This window comes from Salminus brasiliensis, chromosome 9 (assembly GCF_030463535.1).
Source record: "Salminus brasiliensis chromosome 9, fSalBra1.hap2, whole genome shotgun sequence".
Taxonomy (NCBI): Eukaryota; Metazoa; Chordata; class Actinopteri; order Characiformes; family Bryconidae; genus Salminus; species Salminus brasiliensis.
Window position 1 is genome coordinate 36,100,477 of NC_132886.1, and position 20,288 is coordinate 36,120,764.

Sequence of the window (20,288 nt, forward strand, 5' to 3'; positions counted from 1 at the left end):
TGCCAGCTTGCATTTCTACAGACAAACATGAGCAATATATTAGGCTGTAGTAACAAGTTCAGCAACTTCCAGCGTAATATTGATCTACTGTAGCACACCACCATGCTAGAGCTGCCCTGGTCCACTGTAAGTGCTGTCAGGAAGTAAGGTAGAAACATCTTGAAGCAGTTACAGCTCAGACAGCTGAGATCTGGGTGCAACCTCAGCACAAGACGTGTTCGTCAGGAGCTTTGTAGATTGGGGTTTTCATAACCCGTCTCCACACACGCCTAAGATCACTATGCTCAATACCAAGTGTCGGCTGAAGGGCTGTAAAATGTGCTGCTGCTGGAGTCTGAAACAATGGGAACCCATTCTCTACAGTGATCATTTACTCTTCACAGTCTAGCAGTCTGATGGACATTCGAGTTTGGCGGACACCGGGAAAGCACTTCTTGCCTGAATGCATAGTACCAACAGTAAAGTTTGGTAGAGGAGGGATAATGTTTCTGGGTTCAGTGCGTCCAGTGGAAGGAATTCTTAATGATTACAGCACATGCCTATGGTGTAGCGTAGTGTCCATAAGGAAGTGTGTGGACGAACTTGATAGCCTGACCTCAACCCCATCCAACATCTATGGAATGAGTTGGAATGCAAGCTGCAAACCAGGCCTTATTGCCCAACATCCGTGCCTAAGAATATACTTGTAGTCTCGCCAACCAGGCTTCTGGCTATTGACAAAGAGTACAGTGTCTTTCACCAATTAAGGTGACCAAGAACCACCTACTTTGATAGGAAGAAGCCCTCTGAAACACATGCAAAATGATTTCTATTCCACAAGCAGCTTTCCGCCATTGCTGACTGCAATTAAGTGTCCAGTCAAATTAATAAACACAGCACAGAAATCTATATGGATTTGTATGGGCAGGTAGTCAATCAGTATGCAGTGGATTGAAACCTGATGGGTTGTGGGCAGCATAGCACACAATCGATATCAGACACCCTGTTTACAAGTTGGTCGAGAAACTAATGCTCTCCTGACTAAAAAGGAGTAAACCAAGGGGAAGCTGTTATAGCAGCCATTGGGCAGTGAGAAGTCCAGCAAGTGCATGTGGATTTTGTTTGAATATCAACATGCTGTATGTTTCGGCATGTACTGTCCTTGTATTTCATCAGCTGTTCAACTAGGCCTGTCACGATAATTACGTTATCGATCATTTTTGCTGACCTCGATATTGCCCGTTATGTTTACTTGTGTGTGTGTTTTAGCTGAGACATTAAATTTAGCCAGACTCGCTGTTCTGTATTCTCCTCTGCTCACCTGAGTCTCTCAAGTGACCACAAGAGGGTATGCACATTGCGTCAACCGGTGGCAAGAGTCACTGCAGCCACGCCCATTGAGTGGCATTGTTGGTGCTGAATGCCACTAAAACACGAAACAGCTGTTGTGCGATTGACTGTGCAAACAGATTCAGCAGGAATTCAGAGCTCTCCTTTTACAGACTGCCAAAAGCTCAAGAAAAGAGAAGCAAATAGATTTCTGCAATTCTGGAATCCAGGCAGCGAAACGTGTGGGAGCTCACTGTTTGGTGAAGTCACGCTCCGAAAACTCAAATTGGCGACAAGTGATTTAAGTTGCGAATTAAGCGACATGCTAAGCTGAATTAAATGGGTAAAGCAAGCAAAACCCAAATGAACCAGTCTACGAAATGTGCCTGAAAACAGTTGCCTGTTCAGTGTCTAAAGCATGCTCCAGTGGTCTCTCGAACCAGACTTCTGACTATTGACAAAGAATACAGTGTCTTTCACCAATTAACATGACCAAGAACTGCCTACTTTGCTAGGAAGAGGCCCTCTGAAATGCATGCAAAACCATCCACCACGGAATTGCTGCAATTCTGGAATTCAGGCAGCGAAACACGTGGGAGCTTACCGTTCGGTGAAGTTATGCTCAAGCTCATGATAGTTGCGAATTTAGCGAATTTAGAGGTAAAGCAAGCCCAAAAAAATCCAAAGACCATTCATAATGCACCCTCCATACACACAGAGTGGACTGCGTTAGGTAGTGGTGTAACACATCGCAAACCCTCCACAGTTCGGCCTCACACATGCGAACTCCGAATGAACTCCGAATGAACTGCGAATAAACTGCAAAAGCTAACACATTATAGCATGGACTACAGTTTTAGTGCTGCTGTATACTTTCACTCCGTCTATTCAAGCGATACACGGACATTTGTAGCTTGTGTCTGACTCAAACTCAGCCAAAGCTGCGGTAAAATGTGTGAAACTAACGAGCCTCTTGGGAAAGCAGAGTAATGACTTAGCGAAGACCACTACCCGGATACTCATCACTCAGTTTAGTGAGTATCAGAACACAGCCACTAACAGCACAGAAGGCTGTTGGTCTGTCTTTATATGACAATGGTGATACATCAAGCATGGTCACACATCTGAAGTGACATCAATCTGGTGTTTGAGTGTAGAGCAGAGTTTGGCTCATTCTTTTCTGTTCTGATCCGTGAGGTGGAAAACGGGATCCTTTCTGAGCGATCCTTTACACCTCCAGCGGCAGGTGAAGGCGTGTTCCTCTGAGCTAATAGCTGTTTTATCCACCCAAAACTGCATCATTCCAGCCAGAAAGTCTGGAAAAGTATTAAGCAAAGCCCATTAACGTGACTTTGTTTTTATTTATTTCTTTATTTATGATTTATTTATTCACCATATTGAAACATTTTTACATTACAATATTCTGATGTCGGAATATTCTTATTTATCAAAATCCAAACTTGGTCGCTCTTTAAAAGGGTGTAACTGCCTTATGCTACACTTATATTAGCGGCATTAAAACACTCTTAAAATGACAATAATATTATTTACCGCAGTTGTTTATTGTCCCAAAACATAGTTATCAGCCACGTTTAACCCATTCCTGCCCGATGCTTGTGTGTCTGATTGACAGGACCTGTCCACTCTGCAGTGCGAGGTGTGCATCCTGGTCTTCTCGCTGACAGACAGACGTAGTTTCCACCGCGTGGCTCAGCTGCGCCTGCTGCTGAGGGAGAGCATCCCAAACACTCCCATCATCCTCGTGGGCAACAAGAGTGACCTGGTTCGCTCCCGAGAGATCAGCACGGAAGGTGAGGACTATGACCTGAAGTGCCGTCATGCCTCATTACTAATTAAACAGCATCTGCTCTGGCTTTTTAATGAAGCCGGGAATGGCTAAATGTGGTTAAGAGTACACATGTCCCCTTAGTCCAGTTGTGGCCCATCAGACCTGATGTTAGCTTCGTCAGTTTCGCACTGGAGCTACAAGGCTAAAGGTACCCGACAATGGAATAAACTGCATTATAGTGGAGTATTGCAAACACAGGGCTGAAAAACAGGCCGATACCAAAACCCACAACAGATAAACATGAACCTTTTGGCATCTTGCCTAATACCAGGCATGGGCTAAAGGGGTAGAAAGCCCCCCTAGAATTGAGCTGTGGAGCAGTGGAAGAACTGTGTTCTCTGGAATGATGGATGGTGGAGCTCCATCCAGTACTTTTGGGATGAGTTGTAGAGTTGGGGATGATGAGGTGAGCTGGTGATCAGCCAACATCCTGACCTGCAATCAAATCCTCACAGCAATGCTCCTCCAAAATCCAGTAGAAAGCCTTCTTCTCGGACAGAAGATACAGTTACTCCAACAAAAGCATTACCAGCTCTTTTTAGCTAAACAAAGGTTAACTCAGCTAGAGGCCTACTGATGTGCAGCAGTTTCACATTTGTGTCAGACTGACCCATTAACATTCAGTAATTGTGCACAGTGGTCAGTTAGTTGGTGACTCTGTAAACACACTGAACCTTTCTCAAATAACCTTTTTAAATTAACGTAAAACAATGTACACGTATGGCCATCTGTGCTACTCACGGTATCCCCCTCCCTGGGTAATCCCAAATGCTGCCCTGTTTATAGAGGGAGTACTTGAGCTGCAGGTGGCCACTGAGGATGCTTTTGCACCCTTGGTCACAACTCATGAATTTAAGTAACGTAGAACCTGCCTGAGGTAACCATTAGCATTTACGATTAGCGATTGCTTGCTCTCGGAATGCAGCTTCTTTGTGCTAGATTCGATAATTCACAAGGTTCCCGATTTACGAGGGCTGTCGGAGCGCGCCGTAAACACAGCGGGATGACAAACGGAGAGTAATTAGAAGCTCTGATTGCAGTCCCACAGGACTCAGGTGCTCTTGTCATTAATAAGACCCAGCAGGCTGTTCAGTCTGGAGAACTGTTGAAACAGTTGGAGATCCTCCAGGTCGGTTCTTCTCCCTCTCATCTCCCCCCACCCCACTCCACCAAACCCAACCCCTGAGGCCTCATATCCCCTCTGTTTGCTCTCCTCTTCCTCTGTTGTCTTTGGGGTATTTGTCTGTTTGCTGTGGATTATCTTTCACCCGCAGAGCACTGGTGTTACTATCTTAATGTGCGCGAGAGTGTTTGTCTTGCGCGACTGCCAGCAACAGCACACACACATATTTATATAGGAGCGCACACACATCTCTCTCTCTCTAGGTCTATTCTCTCCTCTGTATGGTGTGGCTAACACTCGTGCACCGTGTGTTTGCAGGACTATGATAAGGGTGAGAGACAGAGGGAGAAATAAGCCCTGGTGTTTCAGGATTTTTTTTTTTAGTCAGAGTGGGAGCTTTTTGTGTACCGCCACTGATAACAGTAAGTCTGCAGTCGATGGTGGGGGTGGGGTGTCAAAGGTACGCTGCAGCGTGTGTTTAAAAATAACAAAAACGGGAGAGTCTTAGACTTAGACTCGCACAGGAGGTGGGTGTGGCATGCAGTAAGAGAAGGAAGAGGGCCCAGGGGGGCCATCTAGCCACTGCTGCCCTCAGCACATTCTCTCTCTTACTATAATGTGGTCTCCTCTCATCTTCCTCCTATCGAGACCCTACTGTATATGTATGAGATCAGGCTGTTTGATATGGATAGTGCTTTGGATAAGGCTGGGACACAAGATGCATCCTATATCCACAACAGCAAATAGATTTATTGTCTTTCAGACCTCCTTGGAAGAATAGTCCCTGGGGTGCCCCAGCACACCATTTAAACCCATACTTTAAAGTAGAGATGGCATATAGCCAATACTATCCATATGAGCGTCTGACAAATGGCAATATATAGACTTCATAGATCAATTTTGATCTGATATGGGACATAACTTTTAGCTGTATATCAACATATATAAACACATGTAACAAACTGTAACACATATTTAATAATAAAAATCTTATATCACAATAGCAACTTTACAGGAGAAATTTAGGATTTTTTTTTCACAATGTAAAAAACTGCTGCCAGGCAAAAATGCACTCATAAAAACATAGGTCATACATTTGTAGTTCCATAAACAACCATTTTTTAAAAAGAGACATGAGTATATGAACCATATATTTCATATACAGCCATGTGGTAAACAAAGTACACCCACTTCAATGGTTTTACGTATCTGAACACCTGGGTCTTAGTAGGTCTTAAAATAGGGCAAATGCAATCTCAGGTGAACAACACAACAGATTCCATTGTGTCATTATTTATTTAACAAAAAATAGGGCAGAGTGGAAAAGCATTGTGTAAAAACCCCATGCAGGTACACCCCATGAATCAATAGCTTGTAAAAACAACCTTCAGCAGTAATAACTTAAAGTAGTGGTTCTCTGTATGGCTTTATCAGCCTCTCACATCGTTCTGGAGGAATTTCAGCCATGTTTCACTTTATTAAAGTTTGTGGGCTTTCCGTTTATTCACTGCTCTCTTAAGCTCCCACCACAGCATTTGGAAGCATTGGGCTGGGCCATTGCAGCAGCTTGATTCTTTTCTTTTTCAGCCATTCTGTTGGAGATCTGCTGGTGTGCTTGGATCATTGTCCTGTTGCATGACCTGGTTTCGGCCAAGCTTTAGGTGCTAGATAGAGGCCCTCACATTTGACCCTAGAATACTCTGGTATACAGAGGAGTTTGTGGTCAACACAATGACTGCAGTGTGTTCAGGTCCTGTGGCTGTAAAACAAGCCCAAAATCATCAGCTTTCCATCATTGTGCTTGACAGTTGGTATTCGTGGAGGTGTTTGTGTTGGTGTACTGTGTTTGGGTTTCGCCAAACGTGGTGCTGCCATATTTTTTTTTTTTTTTTAGAAAGAAGAGGCTTTCTCCTGGCCATACTTGTTCAGCCTTTTTCTAATTGTACTGTTATGAACTAAGGCCTGTAGAGCATGGTGACTGTCTTTAATGTTTTCCACTTATGAATAGTCTTTCTCATCGTAGCATGACAGACTTCAAATTGTCGAGAAATGGCCTTATAACCCTTCCCAGATTAATGGGCAGTCAATGTTGTATGTATTCTGCTGTATGTCCAGTGTTGATGATTGTTTAATTTGTATATGTGGCAAGTAAGTCTTTGTGTCTGTGAACCTTGCTGAGCATGGAGAAAGGAAAGAAGAGCAAAGAATTGTCCGAGGATCTGAGAACCAAAATTGTGGGAAAATATTGACAATCTCAAGAGATCCTAATGTTCCTCTGTCCACTGTTCGCCCATGGCACTGTAGCTAACCTCCCTGGACGTGGACGGAAGAGAATAACTGATGGAGGATTACACTGAAGGATTGATCGAATGGTGTCTAAAATACCTCAATCAAACAAATCTTAAGCTGATCTGTAGAGACACAAGGTACAGCAGTGTCAATCGCCATCAGAATGAAATGGGACGCTGTGGTATAAGACCCAGGAGGACTCCACTGTTGACCCTGTTGCCTCTGGAACTGGATGCCTTAACTGTATGGATGGCTTATGAAATCTAATGACTTCCAAAGAAGTGTGGAGCGCAATGTATGGCCCAGTGTCTGACAGCTGGGACTCCATCAGAGGTCATGGGTCTTCCAGCAGAACAACGACTCAAAGCAAACTTCATAAAGAGCCATGAAATGCTATAAGACAAAGCACCGGGAGTTCCGAAGTAGCCAGCAATGAGCTTAGGTTAAATCCTAAAGAACACCTGTGGAGAGATCTCAAAATAGCAGTTGGGAGAAGGCACCCTTAAAACCCGGAGACCCGGAGCAGTTGGCAAAAGAAGAGTGGTCCAGAATTCCATTAGAGAGGTGTAAGAAACTCAGTCATAGCTACAGAATGCGACAGATTTCAGTTATTGTTTTCAAAGGGTGAGCTACCAAATATTAATATTAACAATCTAGTCCATTTGTGGAGTTCTGTGTGGCATTGATTTTGAAGCATATACATTTTAACAATGATAACTGTGAAAAGTGGTGCATTTTCTGCCAATATTTTTGCCCATGATTGTATATGTCCAGTCCTTTCTGATATATGCATACATGGCCCTATACTGCATCAGATTTTAGCATGGGCACAAGAAAACTGATTCCATTCTGGAACAAATCTAATCTGAAATAGCACACACCAGCACTGTATGGGGGTTAACATCCATTTGATGCAAATTTTGAAAATATGCATTACAAACCTGGATGGAAAAACCAGAAGGAAAAAAAATGAGTTTTGATGCTTAGATGAGGCGGGAAAATGGTGATAAGTGATGCTGTACTGGGAATGAAATGGATATGATTGGCACTACATCCAGCTGCTTATCCGCTTCTTCCTGGTCAGTTTTGAAGTGGGTCCAGAGTCTACCTGGAATCACTAGGGGCAAGGCAGGAATACCCCTTGGGGTGCTAGTCTACACACATATCAGGGGCCTCAGAGGCAAATTAGCATAGCCAATTGGCCTACCACATGTTTTTGGGAGGTGGGAGAAAAACAGAATACCAGGAGGAAACCCATGCAGACCTGGGTAGGACACCAAACTCCTCACAGACAGTGCCCAGAGCGAAGATCAAACGTATAACCCTAGGGTCCCTGGAGCGTTTTGGACCACATACTACCTGGTACAGCACTACATCCAATCGGAACAATGCAATCCACCAATCCTTCAATGATATGGCCAGCTTGTGGACAGTTGCATCACTCTGGAGCCCCTAAAACACACAGTTCAGTAGTTCATACTTTGCTTCTAATGGTGGTGAATTATTCTTTACATACTATAGATATAAAAGTAGGCAGTTTGGGATGCAGACAATGGTTTCAGGCCTCATTAAATGGGCCACTAACTGAGATGTCTTATCTGTGCCTTATACTAATTATGAAGGGACATATTTACCTAATTTATCAAGCCCAACTGTATCCAAATTTCAATCATATCTGATAGTTTGAGGTTAGGCTAAATAATTCTGGGGTCTAAAGCCTCACCTTTACCTTCAAACAATCTTATCTGACCTTCCTCCAGAAGTCCTTTTCTTCGTTCATGTCGTCAGCAGCAAACATTTGTCCACCTTAAAGGTGTTGATTTTGGAGCAGCAGCTTCTTACTAGTATGGCAGCCTCTCACTCCATGGAGATTTAAAACTAGCCTGACGTAAGCAGCTTTCAGTTCATGGCAGGCCTGTGCCTCTGTGATTTTTGGGTTGTTCCTGGCCGTCCAAACCAATTTCCTCTTAGCCAAGGGTGACAGTTTGTGCCTCCAGACCAAAGTGGCCACACCTCAGAGTAACTTGCACTTACTGCAGTGGTTTAGAACATTTCAAAAGATGGATCCAAAAGCTTGTGTAAATTTACAGTCAATCTTCTCAGAGCTGCACTGAGCTTCTTGGACTTTCCCATTGCACTGTAGTGTTGATCAGTCCAGTGTCAAGTGCTGTCAACCAAACTCTTTTTATGTGGACACAGAGAAACTACCAGCTGTAGCCAATCATGATCACTAACAGGAAGTTAAGAGACCTTGGCATTGGAACTAATAATCTAGGTTTGATCCTGTATGTATTACTTTAACCCTGTGTTGATTTAGGAAACCCATCTAAAAATACTGCAGCTCAAGTCCGAAATCGAGTAGCATCCATAACAACTTACTGGCTCCAAGGTCACCTTGATCCAGATGCTAACTAGGGGCCAGAAGAATCTCAAACTTTTAGTGCAAGGCAGAAAAAGCTAACCTCATACACCAAACATGTCCTGGCTGATTAGACACATTTGGAGTTAGGGGGAAATTGTGTAAATCGACTAAATGCCATTTTGGTCTGGACAACATTTTCCATTTAAGACAATGAGCTCATCTTTATTCAGCATGCCACATGGCCTCTCAATATCAATAAATGACTGGGTGTATATGAGCTTCAGTCTCGGGGACAGAATCGTTCAATGCAACAATAAATCTCCACTAGTCAGGGATGGAGCTTCCTTTCATTTTTATGGTGGAGCAATGTTCTATTTTATAACTCTGCCCTATCGGTGTGCTCTGTTGATAAATGCAGCCAATCTCTCCCTCTCTCTCTCTCTCTCTCTCTCTCTTTCTCTCTGCCCTAGTAAGTGAACCCCCTCCCACTTCATCCTCTCTTGTTCTTTCTCTCCGGCTGTGTCATCACACAGCTGAGGTGTTGGGAGGGGTGGGGGGGTAGTAACTCGCCGTCCCGCTGAATCAGGCACTGATTCGCATCCAAGCCTCCCCCTTGCCTCCCTCCTCCATTCACAGCTCCATCATCGTCTTTCTCACCTCTCCTCTGCTCCGTTTAGGCCCATTCAATTTAGTTGGCTGTCCGAGGCTAAGCTGGAAAAGAGGATTGTCAAACTCAATATGCGACCAAATCGCTCACTCACTTACCCTATCTCTCTCTCTTTCGCCTCCTCCTCAGGCATTCATGCAGTCAGGCTTTCAAATCAAATCAGCAAAGTTTTATTGCTTCACATCTAATCGGTGAAGCCTCCCTGTCTGAGGAGTGCAAAGCGTTTGTGATAATTGAGGTGATAATAGCGTAATAGTCCAGGGTTTCCCAAATCCCGGTTCTTGGGTTACCCCCGCGCTGCATATTGCATTGTTTTGCCTGCTCTAACACACACCTGATCCAGAGAATCAGCTGTTTAGATAGGTCGGGAGTGATGCAGTGTTAATGAAAAGGGCCCAAGGGCAGCAGTGGGATAGCTAGGGGCTTATGAACCCGAGGGCAGAAAAAATGCATAGGTTCCTCCATGTGAATGCACTTAAGACATGCCACTCCGCTCACTAGCATTGAACATTAACCCAAACATTTATGGCTTTCATGGATTGTGGTAATGAGGCATCAATTTTTCGCCAAGGCAAAACCTTCAATTTGCTTTACTGTGGGGTGTCTTGTGATGTGTTTAGGATTATTCTCCACCCTCTTTTCAGCTTCATCCTTTTAAACAGATTGTGTGAATTTTGCTTCCTATATTTAACAGTTTGTCATTGAATCCAATCTTCCATCTATCAGTGAAATGTTCTCCGTGTCACTGGCTACAGCACAAGCCCAAAGCTTAACAGTTGGAGAGGTGTTCTTTTCATTAAACTCTGCACTCTTTTCTCCAAACATACCTTTGAACTCCATCAGTCCACGGGACAGGGTTTTGTGGCGAGGACACAGGGAAAGATCTTTTCTTTTGGAAAATCTTCAATACAGGTCATATTTGTGCAGTGCACCACCACTCATTTCCTGTCAAATGGAGGTTTTGATTTGCCTTTCTGTCTTTCCTACAAGCAGTGCTTCGAGACCTCAGCTTGACAACTTACAAACTGAGGAAATGGCAACTTGAAAAACATTGCTATCTTCTTAAAGCCTTCTCCTGTTTTGTGAGCATCAGTTATTCTTCAGAGCGCTGGGCAACTGCTTAAAGAAGCCCATGGATTTTTTGCTTGTTTGCTGGTTTGTTTTTTCTCCCAATTTAGTACTGCTAATTAACTTAGGAGTGATAAGGGGAGAGAGCACCATCTAATCACATGCAAAGAGCAAGACCAATTGTGCTCTATCAGACTCTGGCCACTGATGGCAAAAAAACTAGCCTGACTTAAGCAGCTTTTAGTTCATGGCAGGCCTGTGCCTCTGTGATTTTTGGGTTTTCTGGCCATCCAAACCAATTTCCTCTCAACCTAGGGTGACCGTTTGTGCCACGACTCAGAGTAACTTGCAATTACTGCAGTTGTTTAGAACATTTCGGAAGATGGCTCCAAAAGCTTGTGTAAATCTACAGTCATCCTTCTCAGATCTGCACTGAGCTTATTGGACCTTCCCATTGCACTGTAGTGTTGATCAATCCAGTGTCAAGTGCTGTCAACCAAACTGTTTTTATATGAACACAGAGAGACTACCAGCTGTAGCCAGTCAAGATCATGTGTAGGCTAGCATCACTTAGGAGTGATAAGGTAGGAGTGATAAAGTGATAGCGGTAGCGCATTGGACCGATGAGCCCTAGCTGTTGATAGTTGGGACAACGTTTGAGGAGTATGATTATTGATAAAAACTTTGAAATTAGCTTGTTTTTGGGTTTTGATTGATTTTTTATTTATGTTGTATATTATTACGTATTATTTTTTGTTTTTAATCACGTCACACTAGGAGTGTAACAGTACAGATGCATTCGTCCCGAATCATCATGGTGTGGACGTTACAGCGCATGCAATCAAACAGAGAATACAGTAGATTGATTAGCCATTAGCAAGTTAGCAACATGCTATGCTTACCTTAAGCTGACAGATGCGCTAAGTGCTAATGATACACAAGAGCTAGAAGACCAAAATGACTAATTATCACTACATTTATTAATTGATGTGATTCCAAACTTTTGAACAATGATAATATAAGCCCCCCCCCTTCCTCTCTCTTTTTCTCCCTATCCCAGAAGCGCACTCCAGCGCGATGGTATTCGACTGCCTGTACCTGGAGCTCTCCGTCTCCCTGGATCACCGCACAAACGAGCTGCTAGAGGCGGCGGTCAGAGCCGCCCGAGGCCACAGTCTGGGGCCCGGCTGGACAGAGGGGTCCCCAGGAGCCGGCCGTCGTGAGAGCCTGACCAGCAGGGCCAAGCGCTTTCTGTCCGGGCTGGTGCCACGCTCCCATCACGGGCGTGAAAGGGAGCGGGACAGAGACCGAGAACGTGACCTCAGCAGACACCGGGCCAGCAGGATGCTGCGGCAGAAATCCCGCTCGTGCCACGACCTCAGCGCTCTGATGTAACAGGGAGAGAGAAGGAGATGAGGAGGAGTGGACGAGTGACACAAGAGACAACAGATAATCTGACGGGACAGCATGGCCAGTGTCCCCAAACACACATTTTATTGCCCTTTTGTTTGGTTGGTCATTAGAACTGGCCACATATGAGGAAGCAATACTGAGAATGTTCCACTTCTTGACCCACTTAGCCTGTAGTCTATGCCATTTTTAAAGGGATATCAATAGAACGTTATGATATTGATGCAAAATTCTATGGACGTGTAGCTTCAGAGGACGAGCAGGGAGGATGCTGCTCCTGTCATGACCTCAGTGCATGAAAAAAGAGGGAGGTTGAGCGGAAGAGAGGGGAAGGACTCAGTGGACGTTGGTGCAGAGAATAGGGATTGGTCTTTGTCATGTAATTTGTCCTACTACTTGACCTACAAAGTCTAATACTTGACTGAAGGACAGCATTCATATAGGTATAGGTTTTATAATCTGCCTAATCCATTTATGACAACTGACACATTCTCAAAAATTAATGAAGAGTATTTTTGTACATTGTAGTTAGTCGAAATGAGAAATGCTAGAATTTACACTACTTTTACACATAATCTCCCTCTCGCTTCAAGGCACCATGATGTTTGGGGCTTAGCAGTGATATGTATAGTAAATTAGTCAGGTTTAGTCCTTTGCAAATACATTGACTACTTAAGGACTGCGACTCAGGACTCTTGAGTCTCTTCCTTGGTGATGCTCTGCCAGGCTTGTACTAGAGCCATCGTCAGCTATTGCTCGTTTCAAGGGCTAGAGCCCTCAATATTTTCCTCAGCCAAGGAAAGGCATGCTCAGTGGGAGTCAGATCAGTTGTGCATTTAAAGACTTGTGGCATTTTCCTAAACTTGAGGTGGTAAGATCTTGCAATACAATTACATCATCAATGAGCATGAGTGTATTAGTACCTGTGGCAGCCATAGAGGCCCAGGCCAGAACACTCCCACCGCCATGTTTAACAGATCAGTAGTCTGACCATCCTGATTTTGTGGCTAAGCAGTGGTTTGCATCTTGATGTATCTGAGCAATGCACAACAAAACTAAATGCCTCCTTGAATGGCTCTATACTTCTATACTTCAATCTGATAGGGCTTTTTTTTTTAGTTTTCCTTGACATTCAACAGCTGTGACCCTTACATAGACACAAACAGCAAAAGCTCTGTGAAGCTCTATGTCCCAAACATTATGGTGCCTTGAAGTTGGAGGGATGGGGGCTTTGTCCCAAACATCATTATGTATTATGGAGGACACTGTAGGTTCAGGTCAGTTGTCATAAAAAAGGCTTTTGTGGGTATTACGTAACCTTATGAACACTGCCCTTCTGTGAAGTGTTGGCAAAAATCAATATAAAATTTCTATCCCACTTATTGTATCGATGTGACATTTTAAAGGGGAACAAAACAGTGGGCTGTTCGCTCTCCAAGCAGCAGTTTAAGCTGGATCTCTCACCATATGGACACTGAGAGGGACGACAGGATAGCTGCAAGAGAACAAACGATGATGGAGCGCGCGGATGACGAGATGGAGGCTGGCGGGAGCCGAGGAGAGATGAAAGGACTGCGGATTTGACAGGTTAGCTAGAGGAAAGATGGAGAGTGTTGATGCAACACTTTACAGAGAGAGAGAGAGAGAGAGAGAGCGAAAAAGTGCTGAGGTGGTGCATATGTATTAATCTGATGAGGCCAGAATTCAACGGAAAGGTTGAGTAAGCGAACTTTGCGAAGGACTTTCTTGATTATCAGAGAACAACTTCTTCTTCTTTCTACAGTTTTATAACTAATGCAAGGAGGGAAGGGAGAGCCCATTTACTCACGCTCAGTGAAGTATTGTAGATTGCAGGATATTAGTGGTTCAAGCATAGCTCCTTTAGTAGTCCTTGTTCGGAAGCATGCTGTTGAGGACTTTGAAGGCTCAGGGTAACACACAGTATTATTATTATTATTATTATTATTGTTATTAGTGCATGGACCTGTAGCTATACTGCACTACACACCCAGATCATTCCCAACTGGCCTAGCATCAGTCTAACGCCTCGAGAAGGATGAAGCAGATTGGGGAAAAATATAGACGGAACGAAGACCGTCCAGATCTTTTGGACTGTCCGCTTTAATAGTGGTGTGTACATTAAGATGGCATTACTTACCTAAGAGACATTCTGAACCCTTTAATGGTTTGTGGCTTCAGGTGAACTGGTAGGCATCTTTCTAAAAACATGACTAGAGGAGAGTGGGGCTCAACCTAACAGGCCTAAACCTACAAGAGCAAAATTAGCTTCTGTTGGAGCACAATTTGGCTAAAAGGCCAAAAAAAACGGTACAACTTAAGATGTCCTGTAGGCGTTTTGGGCTCCCAATTCTAACCCAGTTGTTGTGTTTCCATACATCAAATAAGCTGCTGATTAATACGTTCAGTAAAATCCCTTTATTTGTAGTGGTTTCTATAATGAGTCATTCTGGACTGATTGGTTTTGTTTAGTAGAGACTTTTCTTAAAATGACTGTTTTATAGTGTTTAATATCTTATAATCCAGTCTAACTGTAAGGGGTGGCTCCAGGTCAAGGCCACCTCCCGCCACCAGGGGGAGGTCTAGAGTCACACCAGCGACTAATCAAGCCTAATGCCCCACACCTGGGCTCAGGCCTATATAAGCTCTCAGATTCAGTCGCTCACTGCTGGACCTTTTGACTCAATCTGAGCAATAGTGACAGCCGGTATCTCGAGTCACGGCTGAGTGGATGTCTTTTCTTTTGTTCCTACTTTCAAGCTCAAAGTTTTCCCTCTTATTTCTGTTTTTCTGTGTGTGTGTGTGTGTGTGTGTGTGTGTGTGTGTGTGTGTGTGTGTGTGTGTGTGTGTTTGCACACAATACACTCTGAGTAAAGAGGAAAGCAGAGGTCTCTGCTTTTCCTGTTATTTGTCTTAGTATTTTGTCTTTTTCCCTATTTCCTTTGGGAGGTCCTTCTAGCTTTAGTTTTCCTCTGGACTTTTAAGGTGTCCAGCGTTCTCCCCTGACCGCCTTTGTTTATTTTCCCGCCTTTTTTCTTTATGATGGGCGTGGAGTTTTTGTTTTTTCAGCTATTTTCAAATCCTACCTCTTCTTTTCCTTTTGTGGTCTTAGAAGTGACACTTTAGTGAAGCTGCAGAGCGTTCGCCATGTAATGTGGTGGCCTGGGTTCGAATCCGGTGTTAGTTTCTTTTGCTCTTGAGTTTTGCCTGCTCTGAGATCTACTGCTACATCCTCATGATTTAAGGTAGTTCACTTAGTAGAGTGCTGGCCTGAGAATAGTGTCCGTTAATGGAGCCTAGAGGACGTTAGAGGGCACAGCGGTAAAAACAAATGATCAGAGCCGGATCAGGCTATTAAAGAGAATATTGGAGTGAATGTTGTTTTCAAATAATGTTTACGAGAGCTGTCTTTCCAGTCATTGCCCCAAATTGTATACAGTGCTTTAATGGGAATAGGAGATGCCAAAAAGCATGTTAGTTTCGCCCTGCTCCTCTACTTCTGTCCAGACACCAGTCTGAATCCCAACCTGTTCACTTCATCAGTATGCATTGCAAAGGATATGTTAATATATGATTAAATAATATGAAAGCAATATGAGTTGCCGCACCATCCCATACAAGAAAAGTAATATATTGAAAATACATTTTCATTACAGCCATCTTTTTAACCACTTATTCCTCGTCAGGGTTGCAGTGGTTTCCGGAGCCTACCCGGAATTATTGTGCACAACGCAGGAATAGCCCCTGATACATAATATACAAATACATAAGTCATATAAAGTCTACTTATATTTTGGAATAAACTGACCGCATAATTATGTGCATTTCATGTTAATGAGGTGAGGCAGGGGGTTATTTTACCAAGGCTTACTCATTTAAAGGGACGTCTGCCAGACATGGCTGTTTACAATTGAAATTACCACCAACAACTTTGCACTAAGAGTATTCTAATATCTGCAGCACAAGTAGACTAAGCTTTGTGGGTAATATACATGCTTTCTTTTTTATTATTATTTTTTCTTTTTTCTTGCATCACCTCCTAAAAAAAACTATGCCAGTGCAAGCTTTGGAGGTCATTTTCCATTCTATAGCCTAATGCTCCACATGGATTACAGCCATGCTCCGAGGGCCACCAGTTTCTCGCAAATGCGCATGTTCATGTGTTCATGTCGTTGTTTATTTTATTGTTGGGTTACAAGAAAGCAATACAGAGAAAGTTCCACTTCATGACCCATAGATAGCCGAGTCCAGCTCCTTGGTGGTAGATGTCTAGGACCAGGACTGAGCACTTCTGGTCTATACTATCAATTCCCAACCCAGGTACTGGAGTACCCACTGCCCTGCACATTAGGGGGTTGGGGACTCCTTAGGGATCTACACCATAAAAAGCCATGAAATATCCGTTAGTCTATTAATGTGGCATTCTATACAAAATTGGCAGGATCCATGCAGTTGTTTGCTAAACAGCCGTAACACACTGTTAGTATATATGGATTTAAGATGCACCCATATGAGAATTGTGGATCCAAAGCTTTTTTTTTGTAATAGTGCAGTGACATTTGTCATATTTGAATATTTGAAAGTATTTGACGACTTCTGATTTCTTTTGTTTGTGCATATTTCTCACACTTAATTTTTTTTAAATCTTTAAACTGTGTGTGTGTGTATGTATGTATGTGTGTGTGTGTGTGTATGTATGTATGTATGTATGTGTGTATATATATATATATAAAACCAAATCCGTCATCAGTCTATGATCTGAAGCTCAAGCTGCTGGGTTGTGCAGCAAGACGATGACCCAATTCACAGAGACATGTCCACCTCTGAATGGCTTAAAAGAAACAGATTTTAAAAGTAGCTCAAGTCAAAGGCCTGACTTGAACTCTATTGAGATGCTTGGCTAGGACCTTAAACGGGCAGTTTAAGGGCATGTTTTGAAAAGCCCTCTGATGTGAACCAAAAGTCCTCCACAGCTAAGTGAAAGACTGATATCCGGTTGTTGGAAGTATTTGGTTGCAGATGTTGCTTTTGAAGGTGGAACAAGCTACCAGGGAAGTTTAGGTAAGATGGGAGATGTAGTTGCTACAAAGCTTGAACGAATTAATGAAATTTACAATTGTGTTTGAACTATGATCCGAGACCATTTAGTGTGACAAATATGCAAACGTAAAGGACATTAGGGGTCAAATACTTTTCACAGCACTGATAATACTGCTAAAAAGGTCATCAGATGTTGATTCGAAGTCTAAACCTCTATTCACTACTGGTATGGCTATGATATGATGATGTGCATCCCTAGTATGAAAATGTGTCTAAAGTAGATCCCATAAGCCAATTATTCAAATTGATCAGTGTTGTCTTGCTGTTTTTATGTCTTCACATTTAAACTTTGTTTGTTCGTTTGTTTGTTTTAAGATAACATCTTACTGGATCTGTTGTTCTTGCTGTGGGTTTGGGCATTGCTGTGGGGGCTGGCCACACAGGCTTATGCAACAGAAAAAAAAGACGTTCTGGAAACGTTCTGAAGTCAACATCATCATCTCACCCGTTACTCACTGTTGACGAACATTAATCACACTGTATTCTGGGGGGGAAGAAAATAAAGGTGATTTTTGTTCCTTAACTTGCGAACGTTTCTCATCTCTGGGTTGTCTGCTCAATTCGGTCTCAATTCTGGCCAAAATGACCAAACAACAAACCTGCACTTATCTGCGCTGGCCAACAGCCATTTGGCCTGCAAGCACATCCCTTGCTCAGTGAGCTGTACCGCATCATCATGCTGGCATAGCCTGGGTGGCGGAGATGTGCTGCCGCCGCCACCATGGTGTGGGCAAGGGCTGGAGGACTGAACTCTAAGGGCAGATGGTTGGTTATGGGACGCGAGGTGAGGGAGGAGGAGGATGACAAATGATAGTTGCCTGGCGACTGTTGTCAGGGAGACGGAGTGTGATTTCTTCTTGGCTTGAGTCAGAATTTCTTACTATGTTTATTTGTTCAGCCGGGACTGAAAACTGGTGGAGTGGATTCTCTGCCTGTAAACATCCAGCGGAGAACAAGTGGGATGGAAACTGAGACAAATTGCCAAAAACAACTTTTTTTTTTTTCTTTGACACTGAAATGCAGTGAAAAAAGAAAGGTCTTCCCATATACAGTAGCTCACAAATAGGATATTGCCTTATATCTCAAAAGAGGATGGCTGATTTAAGCTTAAACGTGTAACACTTTACTGAAGGGCAGCATATATAAAGCTACATAAACCTGCAGAAATGTCTATAAAGGTTTACTTCAAGAAGATGCCTTGTTGGAATAACCCTATAAATCTTTGCATAGGTTAATGTTATTTGTCCTGACTAGTGACTTATGGCCTTATGTGTCCTTCTGTATAAATGGTCTTATACACCTGTGGCCTGTCGATGGAAGAGTTCAACCCTGGGCATGAATCTTCCACCCCTCAGTTCAGATCCAACACCCCTTACTCAGAAGTCCCTGAAGGCCTTGTTGCGCTGGGGGTGGAGCTAAACTCTGCAGGCTGGTAGATCATCAGGACCAAGTTTGGACCCGGACACCCTGTAGCAGCAAACCTACACCAGGCAACACCAGTCCTTGGGCATTACAGTCTCCTACCTGTGCAACATGACTAACAGTCGCTCTGGATGAGCGTGTCTGTCTGCAAAATGCCCTAGGCGTAAACCTCTGGTGCTGGCTGACCAGCATTACAGCATTCAAAACACAACATGAGCTGGATTTTGCTAGAGACCATTTGCACCTGATGTAGGAGCCCCTGAAAGCTTAAGGATTAGCCGTATTAGATTAGATCTGGAGCTAAACTCTGCAGGGTTGTAGATTACCAGGATCCAGATTGGACACCCCTGATGTTATGTAGCTTGAGTAGCTGGAGGCTGCACCCACCTTATCCCCCCACCCCTGCTAAAAAACAAACAGGGTGGACTAGCAAGCAGGTTTATGCTGGCTGACTAGTCTATCAGCATTCATAGCACAACAAATGCTGGTCTGATGCTGGCTGAATCAGCATTAGACCAGTATAAATCAGCAGGTGTTGTGTTTTTTGAATGCCAGTATACTGGTTATCCAGCATCAGAACACTCAAAACACAAAAAGAAAATGCTGGTTTAAACTGGTTGGCTAGTTTACCTAGATGTGGCTGACCAGCATACTAGCAATTAAAACCCAACAGATGCTGGTTTACACTGGTTTGGGTACAGTTGTCTGGTAAAGTGACGTTCAGAACACAACAGATGCTGGTTTACACTGACCTGATGCTGGCTGAGCGGTATACCAGTGTATACATACAACTCAACAGATGCTGGTTTATACTGGTCTAGTTCTAGCATTCAAAACACAGCCCAAGCTGGATTTAGATAGGACTCCTGATTGGATGATGGGGCCAAATCCAATCTCAGCACATTTATTAAATGTATATAATAATAGTGTAAATTATTTATCCAAATTTTTGTAACTGAGTGTCTTGCTATCCCTTTCTGCTGTTACACTGGGAATTTCCCCACCGCGGGACTAATAAAGGACTATCTTATCTTATCTTAATGGGTGAATGCATAAAAAATTATTTGGGGCTAGTGGCATATAGAAAGTGGGATAATCGGGGTTGGGATTCTCACAAGCCAACTAGCATTAGCATTACATGCTAGCTTTAGCAACTATTAGTGTGTTTTTCTGCAGCAGCAAGGTTCCCCCTTTAGGATGTTCTTCACTTTTTTTCTATAAAAATCAGAAGTGGCTAGTGTTCCAGTTTATTTCCAGTGACCATGTGTAGGCTTCATCATCATCATTATCATCATTTTCCTCCAATACAGGCTTTGATGTGGCTAAACTTTACAGTAAATGAACATTGGGGGTACGCAAGGGATCAAAGGTTAACATGAGTCAATCTTGTGTCCATTTCTCTAGTAAGGTATTAAGAGGTCAGAATTTAAAAACAGACCATGTTTTTTCCCCTAACGTTTCACAGAGTAGAAGGCCATTCAAGACCATGTGACTTTCCTTCATGGTGCATTGCATCATTGTACCCCAAAGGTCACTGAGCCTTCCAGTGTTCACTTGTTAGTCCACAAGCCAAAGTCATAACCATCAAAACCTCTAACAGCTACAAATGTAAAGCTACAAATGTACTTTTTAAAAATGGTTTTAACCCTTGCCTCAAGGTAATAACTTAGTA

The 20,288-nt window shown here is 43.3% G+C and overlaps 1 protein-coding gene across 1 annotated transcript in view; it reads left to right on the forward strand.

The window, feature by feature from the left end:
- rem2 (RAS (RAD and GEM)-like GTP binding 2) overlaps window positions 1-17,717 on the forward strand; it is a 52,571-nt gene extending 34,854 nt beyond the window's left edge. Inside the window, exons 4-5 of the mRNA XM_072688293.1 lie at window positions 2,942-3,119; window positions 11,727-17,717. Of these exons, the coding sequence (XP_072544394.1) occupies window positions 2,942-3,119; window positions 11,727-12,061 (513 nt within the window). The 3' untranslated portion in view covers window positions 12,062-17,717. The remainder of the gene's footprint in view (window positions 1-2,941; window positions 3,120-11,726) is intronic.
- Window positions 17,718-20,288: the final 2,571 nt, after the last annotated feature.